This window comes from Bacillus rossius, chromosome 2, assembly GCF_032445375.1.
Source record: "Bacillus rossius redtenbacheri isolate Brsri chromosome 2, Brsri_v3, whole genome shotgun sequence".
Lineage (NCBI taxonomy): Eukaryota > Metazoa > Arthropoda > Insecta > Phasmatodea > Bacillidae > Bacillus > Bacillus rossius.
Genome location: NC_086331.1, coordinates 33,124,044 through 33,150,311, shown reverse-complemented (window position 1 = coordinate 33,150,311; position 26,268 = coordinate 33,124,044). Strand labels below are relative to the sequence as shown.

At 35.3% G+C, this 26,268-nt stretch overlaps 1 protein-coding gene across 2 annotated transcripts in view; it reads right to left on the bottom strand.

Annotated features, from left to right (window-relative positions):
• Window positions 1-26,268, bottom strand: part of LOC134529223 (zinc finger protein 628-like) — a 384,650-nt gene that overhangs the window by 316,130 nt on the left and 42,252 nt on the right. For both annotated transcript variants that reach the window (XM_063363097.1, XM_063363096.1), the window contains exon 2: window positions 23,192-23,935. In XM_063363097.1, the coding sequence (XP_063219167.1) occupies window positions 23,192-23,569 (378 nt within the window). In that variant the 5' untranslated portion in view covers window positions 23,570-23,935. The remainder of the gene's footprint in view (window positions 1-23,191; window positions 23,936-26,268) is intronic.

The following is a 26,268-nucleotide window of genomic DNA, read 5'->3' as shown; positions in this document are numbered from 1 at the left end:
AACGGACCCAACGACGAAGATTCATGTTAAGGTCAATTACCGATAATTTGAAAACCTTGGATTCATGCAAATTGTTTTCTTTTAGTTAACAAGCTCTTAAAAAAAAAATTAAAATATGTGTTGTTATATCTTACTGTCTGAAGACGGGGAACGTTTGAGAATAACTACGAGCAGTTGTTGAAGAAAATGCCTGTCAAAGTCAATACCAATATATTGAGATAGACTGGAATAAACTGTAAGTCTCTTTTAAGGAAGAACTAATTTTAATGCAAAGTTACCATATGTTGGTTTCTTTTTTAAAATTACGTTTCTAAGCAATAGGCTTACTTTGATCATTTGATTCGTAGACTACTGAGTAATAACTAACACCTTTTCAATCATAGAATAAATATAGGTATGGAGTTACGCAGAAGAACAAGTTTTGGCCCCAATTTTTGACGTCTGGACTCGAATGCAGTGAGTGTTTGATATTTTAGAAGTAGTGAATTTTAGTACGTTCCAGGTCAACTGGATATGGATGGTAATTAATAATTGTAACAAACACATCGTAAACGTTGACAAATAGTAAGCCGACGACGGCCTCTTCCGCGGAAAACAAGCGTCGGTCTGTGTTCTCGCCCGCCGCCTCATTCGGGCGCGCGCCACGGCGCTCTGACGCGGCGCGCGAACACGTGGCCCCGCCGCCTGGTAGGGGAAGTGAGGGGCGCGGTGGGGAAGGGAGGGGTGTCGCGGGCGGCCGTGGAGGGGATGAGCAGGGCAGGAGGGGGAGTGTCCAGGGGAAGACAGAGGTGGCAATTACGTAACCGCGGGGTGAGTGATGCGTGTGTGTGCGCGCATGTGCTCGCCGAAGGTGCGAATGGTGAGGGGAACGGAGCTCCGGAGGTTACGCGAGGGGTCAGTGGCAAGGAGAGGGGTTGATAGCCTGTGCCAAACTGCTTGGAAATAAACAACTTTTTTTCTGTAGACCTTTAGAGCCATACAATTTTTTTTGTCTTGTCTTTTTTGTATGTTAGTAATTATTTTTAATAAGTATTAAATTACGTGCCCTAATCCGGAAAACTAATTACTAAGTAAGGGATGATTTAAACAACATCAAATACACGCTTAATATGGAACTCAAATCTACCTCCACATTTTAGAAATCATTTAAATTAAAAATTATAACAATATAAATATTGTAGAGCAAATATAAAATAGACAGTATTATTAGGTACTCTTAAATAAATGATAATCTTACTGTGCATTAAACGCAATGAGTCCAGAAAATAAATAAAGTCTTATTTTAAATATTGTCTCAATCATATTTGTTTTTTTTTTCAATGAAGAGTCAGAAATTTAAAACAAAAAAAATTAAGTGTTTTTAACCATATTAATTGTAATGGTTCATATACAGATTACTTTCTAAAGTAGGTAAAATGTATATCTTCAGTCTGACAAAGTTGTATTTGGCAAACAATTCTTAACAAAAAATTGTGAACTGCAATTTTATTATTGGTATCTTAACTGGTTTTCTAAAAAATATTTATGTGCGAATTGATTTCTATAATCTCGCTTAAGCGCCGAATGGTTTTGTGTGTAATACATTGGTTTTAACTGCTGTAAGTTTCTGACGATACTAACGAATCTTTAACTGACAACTGGGAAATATTAAATACTCAATAAAAATTCACCTTTCGTTAAATTTCAGTTATTTAAAAAAAATATAATGTTTATAAAGTAACACAATACGAGTGATAACTTGACTAGAATTATGTGTAATACCAAATACTTTTACGTAATTGCGAAAATACAGTTAATTGTTTTCGATACCAGGAATGAGCATTAATTAATCAAGTAAAATTCATAAATATGATTATATAACATATCTCTTGAGTAGCGGTACATGATTCATAATTTATACTAGTTTGTTTTTGGCAAAATAAAAGAGCATTTTAATTCCTACTATTTACCGATACAAAAAGTAGTGAATATATTACAAGTGTTAAATGATTGTAATATGGATTTCATCTTACTCAAACTACATAGGCATAAATATCATACAATTTTAAAATTACTTTAAATATGCCCTGTAGAATAATTATTGAGAATCATATTGTTACTTTCTCGTAGACTATGCATTGGCGCAAATATGTAGAAGTTATGTTATATTGCTAGAGTAATGCGTAAGTAAATTGTTTTATATAAGATCTTCATTCACAGGATATTCTTATGCCTTGGTACCACATGGTAAGTATATTTTTATTGCATGTTATCTGAAATAACTATATCCAAGTCAGAAGCGAAAATTGTTTTACTCACGTATCCAACATTAACCAATTTTGTTTAGTAATTCGTTTACTATTTATTTTTTGTTTCAATATGTACCTTGACATTGTCTAAAAAGCAATAGTGTAGTTTAATATGAATTTGTAGAGAGTAAAAAAAATTAATATGCCATATCTTCGTGCAAGCACGCTTTTTGTGCATTGCGTTTCATTATATTAAAATTATATGAAAGGATTTTAACTAAAAAAAAATTAATGTCAAAATTACCCTAAGTTTTCAGTGTTATACCGGGATATAGCTAAACACCGCAAATAATATAATTCTCATGTACATATAGGCTTTGTAAGGTTTTTGCCCAAATTTGATTTTCTTTGTAATTTTTCACATCAAGTGTTAAATTACGAAAACAAGTTTCAAAAATATTTTATTTTCTAGCACTAGCACGCACACAAAAAAAATATTATTGAACTTTTATGGATGGGATGTTAATAATTTAAATATGCTTCCTTTTTGTCACAATTAAGAATATCGCTCTTTTGGGTCTAGCCTGGCGAAATTGAGTCACATATCCGACTTACTTTTGGGTCACAAAGTCATAGCTTTGAAAAAAAAGTATTGTGTACACGACATGAAATAAACTTCATGTAAAACAATGCTCTACTATATATGATAAGTACGCCAAATATTTGTATATTCCTGTAAAATAATTTTTAATTTTTGAAATAAAAAAAATTAAAGTTTTATTTGCTTGTAAGAATTAGTCTACATCAAAATAAATAAAATTTATATACAGCCTTAATATGAGTACATTATGGTAAATATGTTACATTACAGACCTGGACAATATATGTCATAAAACACACAGAGAATACAAATTATCTTTTTAAACAAAACGGTTATTTGGAAATAAATATTTGAAAAAAGTTATTTACTTAAATCGTGTAATTGCTACAGATAGTTATCATAGTAATTAATACACTATTGAACTTACTGTTTATATAAGGAAAATATTATTTTACTAATTTAGTATGTTCCAAAGCAATAGGCCTTAATTTTTAATTCACGCGATATTTTACGTGCATTGCCATTCAAATATAAAAAAAACTACTGAAAATCAATGACATATTAGTGATAAATTGTTTTAAATGCTTCGATACGAATCTGTTAAATGAAATTTTAACAGTTTAGCAGTAGAATTACAATGTTTCACAATCAATTTTCTCAGTTAAATATTAAGAGTGTGCGTGGCATGATATATTTATATTTTTTTACAACTCGTTTCTGAAAGAATTTTCCGTAACTTGCATGAAATATTCCTAAATTTGCAGGTTGAAAAAAATACTCAAACAACCACTCTCTAATTGATACCGGCTCGGATTGAGAGACAGCCTATACAGGCTGGTTGGTATTCACAAACGTCTGGCACACTCTAGGCCCATTTACAATGGCACGGAAGCGCAGATGGATCACGTAAACGGAGACGGATCTCATGGAACATAGTACCTACGATGGAACGCATGCGGACTTGGACCCGTACGTATTAGCTCGTGCGACCAATAGAAGCAAACGATTCGGCGTCGTGGTAGCCATTATTGTTTACGTATTGATCTCGGTAAAAATTGTTCCAAGTTCAAAAATATCTAGTATTTTATTATTACTTTGTGGTTAATTTTCATTATTAAACATGTAAATCCCGACCATGTTGTATGTTCTAGTTTCTGAAAAATTCGTGATTTTTCGTGACCGTGAAACTCAGTCTCATTGGTTGATATTTGATACGTTTCCGTGATTTGCAGAAGCGGCAGACAAGTAGATAAACGCAAGTATCTTCCGGTTCCGTGATCCTTTTCCGTTTTTTTTTTACTTCTGTGTTACTTTGGAATGGGCCTAACATGAACGAAGAGATAGTACTTCAGCCTCGCCCTCTTCTGACACACACACACACACACACACACACACTCTCTCTCTCTCTCTCTCTCTCTCTCTCTCTCTCTCTCTCTCGCCGACAACCAAACCGGTTTCCTCCTAGTTGGTCCGACTGCGAAGGGGCTTCACCTCCGAATACAATCGATTTTTACTCCCCTCAAGTTTGATAACCGGATATTATTTACCAGTCACTCTGCCTTTTTTTGGTCTAATTCCATGCTACTAAGGCACACGTTCGCATCATGTACCGGAAATGAATTTTCATACAAGATTATAGAAATATTCAGTGCCGGAAATGTTAAGGACGGCCCTGAATGAATGGAAACTGATATTGTTTTTAGTGTCAACGATTTTTAGAGTAAATTTTATTTCATCTCACATATTGCATCAGCGAAATTAAATTGTTTAGCTTCGAGTATTTTTTAGAAAGGATGAATAATTTCTGTAAAACTTTCAGTATGGATTATAATAAAACATTTCGAAATCGATTAAGATTTAAAGTAAGTTCTTAGCAACGGTGTTCTGAAAAAAATATTACAGATCAAAACTGTGATGTGGATAGAGTAGAATTTTTTGTGCTCAATTTCTAGAAGTGACTGTAACAGTTAGAGTAATATCGTTTATTTTATAAAAAAAAAATATATTTTTAACTTTCATTGCGATGCAAACTATCAAACGATATGCACGCATAGTTTGTCAATAGTTCGTTTGTAACTATCCTTTCACCGATTGTTAAAATTATATTTGAAACGGCTAAAAAATTAACTCAGTAGATTTGAGCCAGGCAGAATTTACTTTGCGTGCAATTAAATTATTATTTTTTAGTTTATTTGCAAAAAATTATACATTTAAGATTATTAAAACAATCTGCATTACGATCGTTCGCTCAATCGGGGTAACATTTCGTCAAATTCCGATCTGATGAGTAGATTTCGACGCACTACAGCATTTGTCAACAAAATCCTAGAATCGTCCACAGCATAGAGAGTGGTCGTTCGTCATCGCAGAGCCTTAGGGTCGCTTGCAGAGTCAGGTAAGTAAAATCTATGCAACCACTTTGCAGGTTAATCAAATGGAAGAATACTTCACTTGGTCTGAAGTCACGACTGTGCTAGCCGGCCTTAGCACAGCGATACGCCCTACGTGACTACCAGTTGCCAATCCGAGGAAGAGTGCCGCCAAGGTTTTCACCCACGTCAAGTATTTCCCGACCACACGTGCTAGTGAAACTTCTCGTGAGAACAGTTTATCAGCGTGTTTGGCTGCTATCAAAATGCACAACCACGCCTTCACGACAGACGCTGATACGGGAAAAAAAAAGAAAAAAAAAGAAGGGGCACGAAATTAACCAATAAAAAATTCCACGCGTTAATTCTGTGTGTGTGTCTATATACATATATATAGTTTGAATCTTTCGTATGTGACACTCAATGAATTAAAAACCGTTAGAAATATATAATGAATATCATTGGAATTTTGTATTGATCAGTTTAAAAACCTTCAGCGATTTCTTAAAGAAATGAAGAAGTTTTAAAATTATTGCACCTAAGTGCCACTGATTGCAATATTTAAGTATAATAGGTGTATGTTTATGAACAAAAAGTTTTTATTGGTTTCTTACTGCCCCCGTTTTTATGCCGGGAGACTGAATATGCTACATACTTATAAACTAATTCAAATGTGTACGACATGTCCAAACACCACTACACGTATCCCTGGCTTACCCGCAATACGAACGCATGATGACACGAAGTTAAGTGTTTCAACCGACTGCACTACAGAGGTTGGCATCGCATAAAGTTTCCTTATAAAGGAAGAAACTTTTTATGGAATTACGAGGTCACTGCACGAATGTGTGAAATCAACTGATGTTAAAAATTGAAATTCAGACTCGTGTCAGACAGCCAGAGTCATTGCGAGACGTATATAGACCACGCAACATTAGGAGACGGATAGAGACCACGCAACATTACGAGACGAATAGAGACCATGCAACATTATTTAACGAAATCGGCAGTAGAATAATTATAATGTATTTTTTTTGTAAATGTAATAATAGCGTATAATGACAGATATTTATACGTTTCAACATTAAAAATAATGCAACTGTGTCACAAAAATAAATGTTTCAAGTACCTATACTGGGTTCATACTCTGACCGGGAATTTATACTTTGTGTTGTTCCAGTACCTAAAATAGTTAAAGTTATTTGTAAACGGTTCGCTGAATAGCTTTCCAGTGTTTACTGCGCACATTTGTAAGCATAAAAATAACTCATATTGTTGAGTATTGGATTACATTTAGTATGGTTTAAAAAATGTATTCTTGTGTGAAAAATTAATCAAATTTATGAATCATGTGGCAATTTTCGTTAGCACGACAATAAATATTCAGTATTGTTTCCAAAATCGTATTTCAAATACCTATCAAGAAATAATAATGATTGCAATGTGATTTACCAAATAACGTGGCAACGGGTTTCCAAAGGGATCTTTAGTAAAAGTGAAAAAATAAAAATGTTTTGTGTATGACGCGGGACTTTAGTTTGGACAGCAGACTCTAAGTCAAGATCTGCCGGAAGCGAGAGTTGTTGTTGGCTCGCTCGGAGAGTTTCGGAACACATTGTTGTCGGGAGACTGGCGATCGGCAGTTGTTTTGCTTATGATCAGGTGTTTATCAGGTTATCCAAAATCAGGGGATAAACAGGGCAAAACCCAGAATTGTCATGGCATTTTATAATTTCTGGAAAAAAAAAATCAGGAAATAGTCGGGGAAATAGGCTATATGATAGGTCAGAGAATTTAAAACAAATGTGTTGCTAATCCGTTAACCTTGTCTTGCGTAATGCATTTGGATTCACTTTCATTGTTGTAAGTTGGTGTGCGAAGTATTTTTAAATAGAGAAGTAGAAAGGATAAGTAAATAAAAAAGTATTTTAATTGAAAAGTTTTTTTTAAAAAACAGAAGTAAATTTAAAAAGAGAAAAGCAATCAAATAGAGAAGTATTTTTACATAGAGAAGTATTTTTTACATAGAAAAGTATTTTTAAATAAACCGGTATTTTAAAATAGAGAATTATTTTTGCATGGATAAGTATTTTTGAACAGAACAGTATTTTTTGACATTAACTGAATTCCATCTGGGATAGTGCATCGCAGGATGTAGTAAGAAAATTAACTTGTGTATAGTTTCCAGAATTTTTGTTTACCTTATAAACAATTTTGTCACGGCATTGGAGAATACGTTTGATGTTGTAACTTTGGCAGTATGGACAAGAAATTAAAAATTCACATATGTAGTTTTAAATGCCAGTGAAATAGAGCCCGGAAAAATTGTGAACCCGTGTTTCGGGATTTTCTCTACATATTATATGCCTACATTTTCATGTGATAAAAAAAATAACTAAAACAAACAATTAAGAACTAACATCTACTCATAAAGAGTGAAAAATATGCATTTGGGATAAGCTTGTTAAAAATTAACATATACCACAAAAGTAACCTAATGCTTAAGTTAACAAAATTTCTACAGAGATAAAATTACAAGTTTCATGACAACGGGTGGGTGCAAAAAATATTTGCACTGCTAGATGTATTTCCAATCGAGAATCAAGACGAGGGAGCAAAACCCACCAACCGTCATCTGCATGGGGACCTCGTGTCATGAATCGGCCAGGCATCGCCGTAGACACTACAAAAGCTGGGCGCTGTAGCTATTACACGTGATCGGTAAGAACTGGAACCGTTATAGAGGCGATTATTTCTTAGCTACTTCCATTCGTATCAAAAATAAATAAAGCTTAATGTCGCCTCAAATTGACTGCTTTCATCTTAAAAACAAGCCAAAGATTCGCCACATGAAATAAGTCGATAAAAAAATGTAAATAGTTCATTAAACGCGAATAGTTTCAAACGAAATTTTTAAAAGGTTTTACTACAAACATAAGTTGTAAGCATTATTATATAAAAATATTTTATTTTGATTACAATGGGGAAAGTAATAAATTCTAAGTAGTTAAAATTTACACAGAATATTTCTAAGTTTAATTAAAAATGAAGAAAGTATTGAAATCGAAATTCGGTAAAATTTACAATTTAACACGTATGGTAATATAATAAACAAAATATATTATGATACATTTAATTAGTTCTTATAAAAAATAATCTACGGAACCATTTAAACAACCAATTAGGTTGATTCAATTACGATAGCAGTAAAAATATTATGTTTTATTTTTTATACTGCGAAATAAAAAGTAAAAAAAATATATTTTTATGTAATTAACTTCTCGCTTTCCCCCGTGCAAATCAATTAATTAATCTGTTGCTGTTGCAGAAATATAGTTAATTAATGAAATCGTGTTAGATATCTTGGTTGATTGCTGACGGTACTGACAATGCGTATTAAATCTTGAAACACCTAGAAAGGAATATTATTGCCATAATGAAGATTCGTAATGTATTTTTGTAAATGCACCAGTGGAACTTTGAATTTGTTCTTTACAAGCTAAACCATAACAAAAGCAATGGGAAAAAGTATTTTGTTAACATATAAGTAAAATAATTAAGTCTGATTTATGCGAAACACCTATAGTATAACACAAACGCATTACATGATCAGGTGATTAAAGGCAGGTTTACGTGAGATTTATGTAGTTAAAAAAATTATATTTATGGTTTTTAAAATATTTATTTAATAAAAAGGAATCTGATTTAAACTTTTTGTTATAAATAAATGTGTTAACGTTTTTATATAGTTAAATAGTTTGTAAATAATTGTAGTCTACTAGCACATACACATAATATTTACAATTTGTATCAAGAGATGTTGGGTGAAGTGTAAATTTCAGTATATTCAACATCAGTGTAGTTTATAATGCATAGCAAATCTTTTTCTGAAGCGTTACATAAAAGAATTAGAATTTTGGTTTTAAAAATTGTTTTCAAAACAGAACCTTTTTGTTTGTATCACGATGAATTTCATTTAGCTTGAGCATCATATATTGTTTGATAATTTGTTTTCTCTAAACTATGAAATCTATAATGTTATAAATTGGGTAAAAGTTTAATACTATCGTACAAATAAAGCTTAAAACAGATAAATAGTGTTGAAAGAAATTTTTAATCAAAATATTTATCAAATGGCAGCACTGAAAATTGTAAAAATGTATAGATTATATAAAAAAAAAACAAATAAAATATAGAGGTAGCTTTCCTATTTCATTATTTTAGTATTGAAATTCATACTTTCTTAATCAACCTATATTAAATTTAAATTAAGTTTTATATTTAATATGTAAAATTAATTTTATTATAAAGAATACTGAAAAAAAGCAAGTGAAGATGTAAGTTATGATTTTTAATGGCATGGTAGTTATGTGAACCCTTTATTTGTAACGAGTAAATTAAACTCATATTTCGGAATTTTAATATTATACTAACTAATTGCTAGTGATTACATTTTACTGTATAAAATTTAAGAGGAAAAAGTTCTATCTTATCTTGAGAAAGTTATTGTTATATTTCCTTTCCAAATTTGGTATTGTGCCTTACTCAAAATCATAACTACTAGCTTCTTATTTTTATCTTTGTTTTGTGGACTTTAACAGACACAGTATTTAAATTTTGTTTTCATTATTTAAAAAATAATTGAAGGAAGTTTATTTAAGATAAACTAAGTTAAAGTCTAATTTATTAAAAAAAAAGATAGTAAGTTGAATTTAGTATTTTACAACTACTAACTGGTAGGTTAAAAAAAAGGTATATTTACAAGCTGTCATAAATTTAACCCAATTTTCAATCAATACATATCGGTTTCGGTGAATAATGTAAACAGTATAGTGGACATATGATTCAATTAATATCATAATTTATAATACCTGCTAATCAACAAGTTGGTGTTAAACAAAACGAGAATTGTATTAATGTTCCAGTGTTCAAGATTATACATTCATATAAATATATATATACATAAATATGTCTATATTTATGAAAACGTCTTTGTTTTGGTTATAGTGACCTGAGCTAAATTATATAAATTGCAATCGGTATTACATAAAGGTTATATTTTAGCTATCCAAATACATAATTTCACTTACAAAGTAATGTGACACAGATATTTTATTAGTAAAATAACAATTATTTATTCATTTAAATGCAAATTTTGTCATCCATACTTAACTTAATAGTAAAAGGAAGTGCGTTATAAATGTTATTGTATTATTTAACTAACACTTTCTCCTACGACATTATTTATAAGAGCAAGTTTTCTTTTGAAAAGTGCGTTGTGTATTAACGCATGCATTGAAATATTAAATTTGCCTTTCAAAACGAAAAAAGTAAACGATTGGTTTTTAGAGGTGAAGTGCTTTATAAAAACTAAATATTAATAAAGTGAGTTTTGACGCCATTTAGAAAGTCCTCTAGAATCGGCGAATCAAGATGAAATTTTGAAATATTTTACATTTAATTTGGTAGTTTCTACAAAGCTTTGTTTCAAAGTGTTGTTCCTACGGTCAAGTGTAAAAACACTCTTGAACCGATCGAAGACCAAAAATTGCAGGCGATATATGTGTCGTGTTTATTTGAGATAACCATTTTCACTGCGTTCGTGTTTGCTTTTAGAAATATTCTATTTGGAAGTAAACTGGACCATTTTTTATGCTTAAAATATTTATTTCCCAATTTAAAAAAAATCTTTCTTGAAAATGTTTGTGGACGAGTGCACGGAAGAAGGAGTAGGAAGGCTGGTAGCATCCGCACGAAGACAAGAAAAAGGAGAAAAGAACACAGGAGATGTCCAAAACGCGACCGCGGACTGGAAGGGGTTTGTCGTTTAGCCGGCGGGGACAACTGGTTTGAGTTGAACAGCTTCGACATGGACCGGACCTGCACAAAAAACACATATGCATACGCCGAGCATGTGTTGTGTGTTGTGCGTGTGTGTGTGCGCGCGCTGTCGCGGCGCGGCACACGCACAAAAGAGAAATTACAAGACAAGGGCCGGGGTTTCCAGTGGTTCCAGCGCAAGACGGGCGGAAATGCAAATAGAAGGAGGCTGGGAAGATAAAAGGTACAGCGGAGGTCACAGTGTTCACATCGCACGTCCGAGCCACAGCCGAATTCCATCGACGGAATGTTTCCACCCGCGCACTTCTGTCGAGAGTTCCGCACCGTCGGTGGCCTTCGCACAAGAAGGAAAAAAACGAGTCCTTAGGAAACCAGTTTACAAGAAATATTTTGTAAAACTACAGGAAAGATATGGTATACTTGTACAACACATGGCTATGGTAATGTTTGCATAGATGAAATACGTTTTTTCAACACAATACTGAGTATGTCTTACGAAAGTTTGCTCATAATTTTGTATTTTAACTGATGTTCCAGTAAAGCGTATATTTTTTTAAACTATGGAAAAGATAATAGAATATTCAACAATTTGGCTATATTTTGTTGTATCATGTTTATTATGTGCGTAGTTATAAACATATAGCTTTTCAGGGAATGGTTTACAAAAAACATTAACTATTGGAGGTACTTGGATAAAAAAAATACAAAAATGCTCGGGTAAGAATCCGAACCCAGTATTACTGTGGACACAATTTTGTAGTGATAGAGTTGTTTTCATGTAGCTGTACATAATTATAAATCTGTAGTTTTACATGAATATTTCTATTCCATTTACATAGAAAATTATTTACAGTGTGGAGGTAGCGGGTTCGAATTTCCCCCCTCCCTTTTCCGCCAAGACGTGACTCCGAACACATGAGTACCGACTGTCTCGAAACTCACTGTAATCTCGGATGTCCGGTCGTCTTTAACCTCTTTTCTTTAATACTGCGTGACATAAAGGCTGAACGCATTTGGCAACGATACGGTCATCATTTTTAAGTGTGCCAGCAATGCCTTTTGAATACATGAAAACGTAATCACTTAAATTACGTTTGTGCTAAGAAACAAACTTCCATAACTTTTCTTCCCCGTTCCGAAAAAAAGAAGAGAAATCAATTTGGTTACCGTTGGATGATAAAATGCTGCATTTGTACTTAAAAATCTGTAAACTTACATCTTAACGATAAAGTTATTTTTACGCTGACGGTAGATCAGCTTACGTAACTGAGTCTCTCACCTTCAGGATTTATTTTTTTTTTAGTTCGTATTGGGAAATAAATATTTGACTTGAGTTATATATAGGAAAATGTATTTTCGTGGTAGCAAAATGATATATATTTTGTAAATTTATTGATACGTACTGGAATAGTTTCAAACATAGTTTTTAAAAAATTTTGACACTCACCGAGTTGGGATTATAAATAATTTCTGATCAAAGAGTCTTAATTAACACAGCTGAAGGAGGCATACGATAACTGCCCGGAAATATCTTGAATTTTACTTTTGATCAATAGCGAACTTCGATTCTCATTTAAGTTACAAGTAAGTCTTCGAGTTTATAACTAAATGCCTATAATTTTGTTTCCTTTTTTTAATCCGGAATACTTCGATTCCTATTTTACTTTAAAAAAACATATTTAAATTTAATTGCAATAAGTTGCTCTTACATATTCAGGTTTTCAATAGCTAATTAAATGAGGTTCACGGAAAATAAAATTAATTTAATACTTAGTGTCTACTCTACGACTTACGCTTAAGGGGTCCGCCTCGTCAGGGGTGTATGTGTGTTAGTGAGGCGGGATGATAAGCGCGACGCTCGCTGGTGCTTCCAGCGCGGTATCGCCTCTAAGCGCAAGTCTCTGAACTGGCGCGCATTCGTCTCGTCGTCACAGGATAACTGTGAAATTTGAGCGGTGACCGTAACATTATATGGCGGAGAAATGAAGATAAAGGTGATATGCAAGCCCCTTAAGTGCTTTCAAGAATCTGTACTGATTGTTTTATGCCTAAAAATTACTCTGAAAACGCGCGTTTTAGGCATTTTAACGCTTCTAAAAATACAGTTTAAAAACTTAATCCGAAATTAAAAGTACTTTTCGGCCCTCAGCGAACTCTTAAATGCTATTCGTAAATAGGCCCCACTCGGATATCTTGAGTAGTTTTGAAATCGCGTTGTTTTTCCTGAAGCTCTGCACACCGTATGTGTACCCAGGTAGGCGGGGCCCTTAAGCGGAATTTCTGTACATCAAACAACAAAAAAGCTACGTGTAATCAACAGGGATGAAATAGAATTATATTATTTTGTAAGTTAGTAACAACAACTATCATACGTAGCACTAATTCACGGCGCAAAAATTTGTACAGATTATCAAACAAAAAAATTACAAAATGTGATTTATTGCATAAAATTGCTGAATATTTTAATAACAACTTGTTTTGTTTTTTTAAGTTCTTTTTTTACTGTTTGCATATTAATTTACTGTCATCAAGAATATATGATGGAAAATGATCCGAATTTTATTTTCCCGTGGTTAGTTATAACACCGTGATACATCACTACTTTCTTTTTTCCAGGTTTGAGTCAGATTAACTTAGCTTGATTTGCAGCGACCTTCAAGCTGTCAGCGCGACTACGGATGCTACCGAGGAAGAGACAAATCTATGAGGTCAAGGAAACTTTAAGGAATTCCATCAATTCTCACGCATAAAAAATTGACACACTCATTCATGTTTTCCTAATAGGAAAGATAAACCTGTTACTGGCAAGGCGTAACTTAAAGGTGCCAGACACGAGAAATTGTTGCCTACATACAAACTAAAATCAAATATATATTTGTATTCTAAATTGACGAAATTAAGAATGAGATTTGGCAAAATGTAAAGGCGTATGAAGAACAATGAAATCAAAGTACAGAATTAGTGTTTACGCACTTACTGTAATTTAACTTTTATACCTTTAAATATTTGGTTAGGAAGCAAAATGGCAAGAACGTAAAATAAAAAAGTAACAAAAAAGAACCAATCATATGCCAGGCAATTCACCAATGAAACTGAACTGCAAATGTATCTACAAGTACATGATTTATTTCACGCGCTATTTTTGACGACAGTGCAACAGCCGTTCAGAACGGGGAAACGAAAATCAGTAAAGTTAACAGACTTTGCAACAAGTGACAAAGCTGCTAGGGCCGTGAACGCAATTAAATGGATGTGCCGAACTAACGGTCGTTGGTTCGATTGCAACCCTTTTACACTTCAGGCGAAAATTAATTCTTAAGCACCGAGTTCGCCATGCTACGTGTTTAGCGGCACACATTCGCATAATTTTACTCTACGTTGCCTGCATAGGTGTGTTAACTGCATTTTCATGTAGAATAACTTAACGCAGATCCCAGTAACTTACACATGACACTATTTAAATAATAACGTGTGGGCGATTATTAAGACGTGGAGGGTGGTTTGACTGAATATTCACATATTGTGAAATAAGAAAAATTAGATGCTATATATTTATAAATCTCGTAGAAAATCAAATCAATGATTATAATTTCTTTTTTAATTAAAATACGTATGCAACCCTTGTTTTTCCCCCATCAAAGCGTGGTTTCGCAGGAAAATCGAGGAGGCGTTTTGAAAAACCAAAGTATAGTTTTGGTATATTACTCTCACGGCACTTTATACGTTTAAATCATTTGTAGCTGTCCACCCGACGAATCGCACATCTGCTCCAAAACGAGACAAGGCAACGTTCTTACGAACACGCTATGTACGTGCCACAAGACGCACACATTTTAAACTATTTCCCCTCTTTTTCTAAAAATATGCGTCAGGTACAAGTAGGTTTTCCGTTTGAAAGGTAGTCTTACAAACTGTTGTACTGATTGCTAAATGCGTACAGTCAACACGTGAGCCATCTTGCGCATAAATTAAGTTAAATAATCGCACCCTCGTAACGCGAAAAATATATTTATGTGAGGAAAAAACCATTGTTTACAGATATAAATATATATAGATATATATTTTTTGTAAATTCCGAATTTACCGTTAGAATTGTCATACAGTTTTAGTATCACTTAAATGACATTGTAGATGGAGTTGCACGAAATATAGAGGCTAACTCATACCTCAGCAAAGTCGTTTAAGTATTTTCATAGTTTTGGCCTATATATTTCTTTTTACAACGTTTGGTAATTTTCAGGTTTCCAATCACAAAATTATATATTTTCATCGTATTGTTGTTTGTATTTTTATATTATTTTTACAATTGAATTAATTAATATAATTCTGTATAACTGATATGTGTACGTTTTGATTGCTTTAATTGTTTTTTTTTTTAAGTAAATCCTAAAAATAACATATAGTTCAAAATAAACCTGCCTCACCCCGTTATTAAATCTGTCTTTCACGTAAAAATTAAATGTTGGAATACGCTCAATACTCTTTTAGTAAAACCTGAACGATTTAAAATCAATTTAGGTGTGTGACCACTTGAAATAGCGCATCGTAAAAAATATGTGAACTATACCGAGAAAAATGGCCGTGTAGTGTAAAGAACTCTATCGATTACAATGACTCTCAATAACGCATGTAAATTATTCTTGCGTTTTTGCAAATTTATTGACAATAGCTGTAGTATTACAAGAAAGTCCTACAAAGTAAAAAAATTAATAAACTGACCATAAACAGAACCATAAATTTACACAAATTAAGGATAAGTCAATGCTAAATTCCAAAATATCCATTAGGAATTCGTCAGCTCCTATTTAACTTTTATTTTACAGCCAACAAGTCAATCTTGAATTTTACGACAGACCGCATAAAATGTTCATCCTAAACGTTTTGATGCGTCACTGGCTGACTTCTTTAACGAGACAGCAGTTCTTTTCTGATGCACGAGCATTTGGTTTATTTGCTATTTCGTTTTCAATTGCTCAAGTTTTATTGAAATCGAATCAAAACAACTGCAAAATTTTATGTAAGTTTACACAAAAAAATTGGGAGCAGAGGTTCCACTGATGTAAGTGTAACTATAATAACTATAACCCTGCATATTTATATGCATTTTTACTCTTGTGCTCAAATTAAAGTACTATCAAAGTATAAAAGTCTAATATCTTTGCTTCAGTAAACATGCCACGGCTTGTGTGTATTTACTTTGCGGTAAAAATTAAATTTACGCAATAAGTGGTGACGACCTTGACGTAAACTATGATTTTAAACCAAACAATATTACCGTACACATATCAATGCATGTGTATATTTACCACAACCGTGAGTTACATTTACTGAATAGTTCAGTAACTATGATCATGTTTATTTGTTAGACTTCTAAAAATATTTAATATTTCAGCTTATAGCTGTTAACAAACAATGAGAAGTTAAGAGTAATTTTCAATTTAATCACTTTCATTCTTCACGTTAACACTTCTGACAATTAACTTAATAAGAATAGCTTCGTTCTCACCACATTGTAATTCTTATCCACATTACCATCGTGCACAATAAATAATATTAATTAATGTGAATACCATATCCGTAACCTAATTTATATTTAACTGAATTATGTCAGTAAAAATTGAAAACTGCGAAGAATTTTTTTCAGGTCCTTACAGTGTTTTGGCAAAAAAAAAGACACTTGTAAGTGTAATTTCATCCATACATCCAAAACTGTAATTTAATAGGCTAGTTATTGTAATCATGTATTTATACTTGTATACTTGTAACATTAGTTTTTTTAGAAACAATCGCGTAAAATTACGCTAACTGAAATAGTCCAAATAAAATAACACGGCGAAAAAGTAAAATTACTAAACTTCTGTGTATGTAGTTTTACGAATTTTCTTTAGAGTGTAAATTTTGTCAAGAAAACAAAAAAAAAAGTGACAAGCTCCTGAAGGTGTCGGTAGAGCTTCCGCCTCCGGGGGCGGCGTCCTGACAGAGGGCGACAAACCCGCGCCGCCCCCGGCCAGCCACCGCCCCCGGCCAGCCACCGCCCCCGGGCCAACCCCGCCACGCGCCTCGCAGCGCGAGCAGCGGGGCCGCCTCCGGGGGTGGCGTCCTGGCGGCGAGCGGCGGCGCGGCGGCGGCCAGGCCCACCCGCACCGCCCCCGGCCAGCCACCGCCCCCGGACGTCAGGACTCAGCGCCAAGCCGATAACCGTTGATAAGCGGATTACTTAATTATGAATAAAAAAACAAAAATAAAAATATTTCATAGTTTTCAAGTTGTAGACACTTTTTTTTTTTTAAATTTCAAAATCACACCTTATACCAAATCATTAACTAACTTACCAAAAATATTTGCACGCAATTATAAACTACCCTACTATTGATTAAGTACGATACAAAATACAATCAAACATGCTGTATACTTTTGGGGGAAACATTTCTTTACACCACTTATGCGGCAACCATTTTTAATTTCGATAAATTTGTATATTCAAACTGTAAAAAAATTACTTTGTTAACTTACCAAACTATTTGCTTTAATAAGCTATCTTTTCAGAAAACTTGCTATGTTAACAAAAATTTTTTTACAGTATGACTAAACAAATTTTCCCGACTATAATTTTTTTGATACATAATATTCCAAAACTTTTTCTCCTTAAAAATATACCATATTTGATTTTATTTAGAAGTGTAATAAATAAAATGGGTATTTATGGTTGTCTAGAAAATATATTTAGTCACAGTATAAAATAATTAAGAGCAAGCAAGGGATTAAAATATTTTGAAGGAAAAAAATGCCTTTAACTCTAAAACTACAATACTTTTTGAATTCTGTTTTTTTTAGTACCGTAATTTACTGGCATATCATCTGATCGGATTCACGTTGAGCTGTGGAACACACTGTACATTATCTTATATTATATCAACGCATTACATATGGGCTTTCCCGTGGCGTTATTATATTTTCTGAATACTGTCGTAACAGTGTGCATTGATAATTATATTTCAGCTGTAGTAATTTCAAAAAAATACGTAAAAATTTTACTATAACAGAAATTAAATTCCACGAGAAAATATATGTTACAGCTATAAACTGTCAACTTCCGGCACTCCCTTAGATTGACATGTATGCCTAAATGAAGTTAAAATATTTCAATGAAAAAATCACAGCATATTGTTAAAATTGAAAACCAGTGTAATAAAAGTGGTAATATTTTTTTTTAATTTACCATTTTGTCCGTTTCATTTGTCATTTGGAAGATACGAGTATTAGCTTTACTTACAATCGACACTCGTTCTATTTACCACAAAATATATATATTTTTGGTTAGTTCTATTTGGAATCCAAGCTAGCGTGGAATTATTATTATTATTATTATTATTATTATTATGGGAAAAAGTGCTTCATATTGAACAATTTGAAAAATGCCAACTTCCTGGAGGGTCAGCTGCCGGCTGGGAACTCGGGTGAACGCGAGAGTTTTGCGGAGCGTGGAAGCACGCTAAGTGACAGTTCTGGGTGAAGAGCCTTGCAAGAAGGTTCCACGCTCCGAACTACACTTGGTCCCCAGCCAGTAATCGCGAATTAGTAATTAATGTGGTATGCCTAAAGCTGTGCTTGAATCCATCCGCTGCAGAGGAGTCTAGGGAAGGGATCATTCGAAGCCTTTAAGAAAATAAAAAAATACAATTTTTAATTAACAAATAAATATTGAAACAAAACGGAAAAAAAAATTCTGGAAATGGTTTTCTCGATGTTAACAAAAAATAAAAAATATTACCTGCGGTGGATCAAAGTAATTTACAAACTACTATCCCAGCTAGAATATTGTTTCAAATTTGAAGTATAGGCTATGACGGTTATTTAATTCAGAACCTAATCCTAAACTTTCTTGACTAAGAAGACTCGCTTTCAGTTTTTTATGTATCTTTAGAGACCTGCAAAATTCGCGGTTTTGATGGCCTTCAGGATAGACTGCACATACCCCTGTACACTCGGGAAAATAACGCAAGTGCATTGGCTGCCGACTTTTAAGTCGTCTCAGCTGGTTTGTCTGTGATTCGAACCTTCTTTGGTTGAGGGTTTATAACTGGTTGAGATTCGTCCAGATGAACAGTAAGCCAATAGCAAAATTATATAAGAGGTATATGTGTTTGAATTCTAGCCTATTACCGAATGAATCCGCGAATTTTGCAGGTCTCTATGTATCTTATTAATTTTTAAATAACTTAAACAACTCTACAAACGGACCACAAAATGAAATATACGTGACATTTTCTAAATGATTCGGAGAAAATTAAAAAATGTTTAATATTAATTAAAAATTTAAATATATGAAGTAAGAGCCTCTTAACTGAGTTTTTTTGTTAAAAGATCTTTATTTATTCAATAAGTTAGTTTCAATGTGATTAAAATATTAACTAATATAAAAGAAAATACGGAAATTATAATGAAGTGTAGCAAAATCATTCATGTCAATTATAAAACGCAATTTTTACCTTTCTCTAAAATCTGGTTTATAATATATCAAAATAATTACTAGACAATAGTATAAGGTCCATGCCTAAAGTTTATATATTAAATACTATCCAGATCTATAGAACATAGTTGCAATTTTATTCTCATTGCGATATAACCGTGCGAGTATTGATATATTTTGGAGTGCAATGATCAGTATAAAAAAGGATTATAAGTATTACAAGTTTTTAACAGAAATTTAATCTGACTATTAATGAGAAGAATTAATTGTGTGCTGTCCACCGTTCTTGAAGAAAATCTCTGTTATAGAAAAATTTTACACCAAACACGAGATGGAATGGAATTCATACACCTACATTTCCAAGATTTTTTAATTCACCCTTTAACGCCAACTTTCTTCCCAAGGGAAAGTTTCCTACTAAGTACGAAAAAAAGAAAAACCTTCGTGACAAATTTTTAAGATGTCACCATGAGGTAAAGTGTTTCCGGTTCGTTTCCTGGATTAGTGAACGTATAAGTGTGCTCATTTATAATTGCAACACTAATGTTAGTTTGAGGTATCTGCTGCTGCTTTTATTTCCCGGTAGAAAAATTCCGTAAAAAATTAAAGCTATAAATTTAACACCATAAAAATTCAGGTATTAGTAAAGTAAAAAAAATAATTAAATGCTTTTCTCACTTAAAGCCAGATAGCAATGTAGTTAAGGAAATTTATAATATTTTGTCTTTAGAAGACAAAATAATATAACAATAAGCTCTAACTAAAAAATGTTTAATTGCTTAGCTTAAAAGAGAATTGAACGTGTTTATTTAGTGAATTCCCAATATTTTTTATGCGAGATCCTAATTGATGACTTTAGTTAAATTATTTTTATAACAAAATTTTTTTACCTCTAATTAAATTACAAAATTAAGTTAATTACAACTACACTTAAATGATGTAACCCTAGGCTATGATTGAATACGGCTTGTAGTTAAACTGCCAAGGAAGATAATTTGTGACCAAATTTTAAGTAATTCATAAAATTTAAACTATGTTTTCAATAATAATCGAGTGTTGAGACGAAAATATTTTAATTTAGTTTGTTAAAAACCTTTAACATGGGCTTGATTTTCACAGCAAGAAATTTAATACTGTTATCGATTACGAATGGATAAAAAATGTAATACCAAATTAGCTTTTAAAAGCCACAAAATAATTAATTACGTTATAAATTAACAAAAAACTCACATGAGTGACGAAATATAATGTGATATGTTTCAGACTGTTGCATTATATTAATTTTTAACACGTCTTTGGAATACTTTCTTCTTCGCGATTACAAAATAAGTTAAAGTTAGACATTCATTTATTTGGTACAGTATTAAATATTTAATTTAAAAAACACTTGTTAAAACTAGCAAACTCGTATGAAATCTATTTCTATGTTAATCGTATAATACAGTAGATGATAATTATTTTGAATAAAAGTTGTCGAATGTCATTAACTTTAGAGTAATAAGTACGGAAACAATTTTATGTACGTTTATTTTGCTAACATTGTACATAAGTTAAAACCTAAGCTATATTTATTTCTTAAACGTGTATTTTGTATGAACTTATATTTCTAATTGTGAAGAACAACCAAAAAATTATTCTCTCCACTAGAATAAAAATTACTTAAACGACATTTGTAAACAGATTTTGATTTTTTTAACATAGCACCGCAAACATGGTGTATTATTTGTTATTTTACCTTGGTTGGAACTAAGTACCTACCAAAATTGTCATAAATTATACTTGAAATCTAGTTTATTGTAAAATATTTGGTTGTGATTTCAGGATGTATTAATAAAACTACATTCATCATAAAAATACTCAGTTTTGAATTGCACGCTGTTAAACTGAATTTAGTTCTAGCGGGTATTTTGTATGTGTTTAATTTTTATGTCTAAGAATATCAAATTAGAACGTTCATATAAATATTGTATAATTGTGTATCACAATACTGACAATTTGTTAAATTCCCTCACAATATTTTGAAAAGGCATAACTCGTGCGAATTTAAAATGTCATACATTTTAAACTGTACTAAGCTTTAATATTTTTTATCTTCCTCACATAAATAATAGGTTTTAAGATACTATATTACGTTACACGAAAGACTTAAGTTCACTTATATAATCTGCCAAAAATTTGTAACCAATTTATGTCAATATAATTTTCTCAGATATCAGTTTAAATTTTTTCATCGTGTAAAGATTAATTTAAAATAGCCTAGAATAAATTGTTTTTAGATGAACGATAACAACGCAGAAGAAAAATGATAGCTTTTCAGGTCAAGGGTCGAAACAGGACGTTAACCAAGTTAAATGCATCGTCCCGTAAGCAATGCTGACGACCATCAGGTAACTTCGTTTATTTCCTGACAGAGAGCACGCTTTAAATTTAAATTCGCGTGAAAGCAAATTTCTAGTGAAAGGGACAAGTTTAAGTAAGTTATGATCACTGTCACGTGACTTTTAAATTGCTGTAATACGCGTTAAAAAATTGGTCCTGTACTTTAAAGTAAGCAGTTATCGTCACAAATCAAAGCGCACTTAATCGAGTATTCCTCACGTATTTTTGAAACAATTGTAAAAGGAAATAATTTGTTATGTTAAATGTATGAATGAGATGAATACATAAATACTTTTACGTACACGCGAAAAAAATTTCGGTTCACATATATACTGTGAAAGCATTTGCCGCAGGGAAAACGATAAAATACTAGCTTTTTTTTTCTTTCTTGATTTGAAAAAAATTATGGTAAATAAATATTTAAAATATTTGTAAGCACATAGTTTCTAACAAATAATATACATGTGGTATCGTGTCAGAAATCACTTGTGCGTAGTGAAGTCTTATATTTTAAACATTCAAGCCTTATACACGTTTACGGTCTATGATTCATGCCAGATCGTACGTTTACGCCCTTTTTATAATTATGGATTGTACTACTTTGTGCACACAATTATTACCTAACGATTGCGAAAGTGTCCGCAAATCCAAGAAGAAAGCGAAACATAAATAAACTAAGTCTAGACAGAACAAAAGCCACTCTTATAGCTACTCACTTCTATGATTAGGTTAGTTTGTCAAGAAATTTGAAATAGTGTAACACTGTGTTGTGTAGTATATCATTAAACAAATTTACGGCAATATACGTATTTATTTATTTTTTTATATTTGCATGTTCTAAGACGTCATTACTGTATTTCGTGATTCAATGACATTTAAAGCAGGCGATAACATAGATTTTTTTATATGTCAACTACAACTACGTGTAAAGATTCCATGAAAGTAATTTAGAATTCAACTTCGTTCTTATTATGAATTGTTAATTTAGTCATGTATAAAATTTGTAAAACATTTCCGTTCAAAAAATACATAACAGCTCTTCGTTCATGTATCGTTTACGTAGCAGAAAGATAAAAGAACAATTTTTTTGTTTTGAATTCTATTTATTTTTGAATAGAACATCGAACTTAAGTAATTTTGTGAATTGTTCGGCCTAGACAGGCAATGCAGCTTCGAAGACCCAGCGAAACAAGTATTTTTCTCTTCGCTGCCACATCACCAGGGAATTGAGAGAGAGCATGTGTGTTGTGATTGGTTGTTGCGTGTGTGCGTGTGTGCGTGTGTGCGAAGGCCAGAGGCTCACCTGTATTTCGTTGACTAGCTTCTCCGTCATCATCTTGGCGTCGGGCGCCGGAGACACGCTCATGGCACCCGGGATGGCGATGACTCCGTTGTTGACGGCTGGGTTGGTGTTGTTTCCGCCCCCGCCCGGCATCTGGCCGGCGTTGCCCCCGGCTTGTTGCTGCTGTTGCTGCTGGTGCTGCTGCTGTTGTTGTTGTTGTTGCTGGTGGTGCTGCTGTTGTTGCTGTTGGTGCTGTTGCTGTTGTTGTTGCTGTTGCTGTTGCTGTTGCACCTGCGGCGGCGGAGGCATTCCTGGTGGCGGCGGACCACGCGCCTGCTGCCAGAAGTCCTGGTTCATCTTGAACACGGGCCGCGCCTGCTGCTGCACGTCGGCCGACATGCCGCCGTTGTTGCTGCTGTTGCTGCTGTTGTTGTTGTTGCTGCTGCTGCTGCTGCCGCCGTGCTCCAGCGGCAAGGGCGTGGCACGCAGATCCAGGGGCGTCGTCGAAATCGTGTTGTACGTGACGTCCGCAATCTTGAACAGGTTGGCGGCGGTGGCGGCGAGAAGGGGCGGCGCTCGGGGCTGGGGGCTCTCCGAGGACGGAGCTGCCGGTGTCTTGAGCGGGCCTCGCCGGCTGCGCCTCCGCTTCTCTGGGCTGTCTCGCGGCGGTGCCGGGGCACCTGTGGCTGTGGCGCGCCCTGGAGCGGCGAGTCGCAGAACCACGTGGCGGGCTGACGGCGACTAGGAGCGCTGCGCAGCACGTGCCTGCAACAGCCGCGCGGGCCACGGCACAGGAGATTAGCAACGCATTCGCACCCTCTCCCTGGAAAAAATATATATAAGTATATTTGTATAAATATAATAATTGCAATCTGCAAGCCAGTTTAATTTGGTTCCGAAACATGTGTGTTTCTCTACTGCCACTGACTGTTAAGAATTCCGGCTGTCGAAATTGAGACTGTATTTCAGAAATAAATGAAGTATTGAAACAGGCTGAGTTGAGTTGAAAGGCGTGCAGGAGCGAGAGGCCAGCACGTGACGGCTCGTGTCGCCAGAACGCACAACACCGGCGGAGCCTGGCGGCGACTGGCGATGTGCACTGTGGCGACACGAGACCACGTGCGCTGGGGACGCACACCGGGCGTGAGGGCCGGAGGGGGCGGGTGTGTGCGGAGAAGCTGCTCCCGGGGCAACCGTCTGCGTCGGCGTGCTTACACCGTCTGAAGACGAGGGCGTCCCGTGCCGCCGGCGGCGGCTTCGCCCCCCTTCCGACTGCTAGGCGCGCGGCGCGAGCCTCATGTCGGCGCGGCCACGAGCGTCTTGGCGCGCGGCGTCGCGGGAGGGGCGGTGCCCGGGAGGGGAGGCCAAGACCCCGCTAAGGAAGCAAGAGGGGTGCCCAAGTGGGTGTTTCCCTATCTATATAACAACACAAAACAGCCGGTGACCTGGAGGGCGCCCAACCCCCAGGCGAGATATATGTATGTATAGTTCGTCGCGGGTCGCAACTCCCCTTCGAAGACGCGGATCCCGAACCACGAGGCGGAGCAATCGGGGGAATATTAAAGAATAGAGGATGTGTTCGATCGACGGCCCGAGTCGTGGACGCGGAAGAAGTCGCGAGTGGACGCTTGGAGGCGTCCTTCCGACGCGCCGCGGAACCAACAACTGAGCGCCGAGAAAAGGGAGAAGCGAACCCCTTTTCGGGCGTCACTTCTTCCCTTATTTCTGTTCTCCTTTTCCTCCGGGTTGCATTTACTTTCCATTTTTTTATTTTATTCCCTCCCCTTTTTTTATTCCCTCCTCCCCCGTACACACACACGCGCGCGCGCACACACGGACTCCGTCGCTTCTCTCCCCTTCGCGACTGCAGCCCCCTCCACTCGGCGAACCACCCTTCTTCAGCCGTCTCGCTCGCTCGCCCCCAAGAACCTCCCTCCGCGCCACCCCCGGCCCACATTCCCGCCCCTCCGCCCGCTCAAGCCTTTCTTCCGCCGCGGCAAGTGCGCCGAGATAAGGCGGCCGGCCAGCGCGGGGTGGAAATATCAGGGGAGGGGGAAAAAGATCGATTTGCCATAATAAGCCGCGGTAAATTTTTTATTTTTTTTTTTTAACGTGTCGCCGTCAACTTCGATTCCGCGTTCGTCCGTACGGTAGGACAAGGGGGCGTAAATAAACGCATGTCCGGTGAAAACATTTTCCACCCCCTGCGTGGGAAAAACTGAAAGGGAGCGGAGGGACAAATGAAAAAAGAGCGTGACGAGCGGGTTGCCTTCTTCTCTTTCGCAGGCGTACGTAGACTCCCTCATTTCTCCTCCTCGCGCAAGGCGTCTCTCCCTCCCCCAGGTTCTTCCGGCGTCGGCGCCACCCCTCCAACCCCTCCCGCTTTCTTTCTTTTTATCCTCTCTTCCTTTCTCTTCGGCACGCACTCCTTGCGAAGCTCCTTGCGCGCGTGCGCACGTGCCCAAGACTTGCGCCTTCGCTCTCCCCGCCGTCGCGAGCGCCCCTACCTCCTTGGAGGGGGGGGGGGGGGGGTGGGTGCGGAGGGGTGGGCGGAGGAGAACAGGCGCAGGATTGAAGCGAAGCGGCGCGTTGGCGCTAGGCGCTCGCCTGCTCGGCAGCTTCTGGCGACCTGCGGGCCTGCCAACCGAGTTCTCTTGCAGCTCTCTCACGTTTCCTCATCGCATTTTTACCAAACCTTATTTTAGAGTCGAAAATATTAATGAAAATTATAATAATAACAAACACATACGTGATTTTAAACCGTTATAAGATAACATTTGTCAAATAAAGTGAAGTTGAAAAGTTAAAATTGAAACATAAAATTTAAAAATGAAAATTAACGAAATAACTAAAATGGTGTGTAAGTGTAAGCCTTATTTTTTTTATGGAAAGTCATCGCGAAATCCTATTGAACTATACAATGGTCTCGGAAATGAAACAATTTTTGGAATATTTGCCTACCGTAAATAAACTGACCTCAACTATACGACATGAATTTTACAAGTTAATGACTTTTTTTTTAACTAACCCTAGTTATATTTGCACAGGCACTTTGCTGTTATTGGACCTCCAGTTATAAGTTAGCCATATTTAAAGGG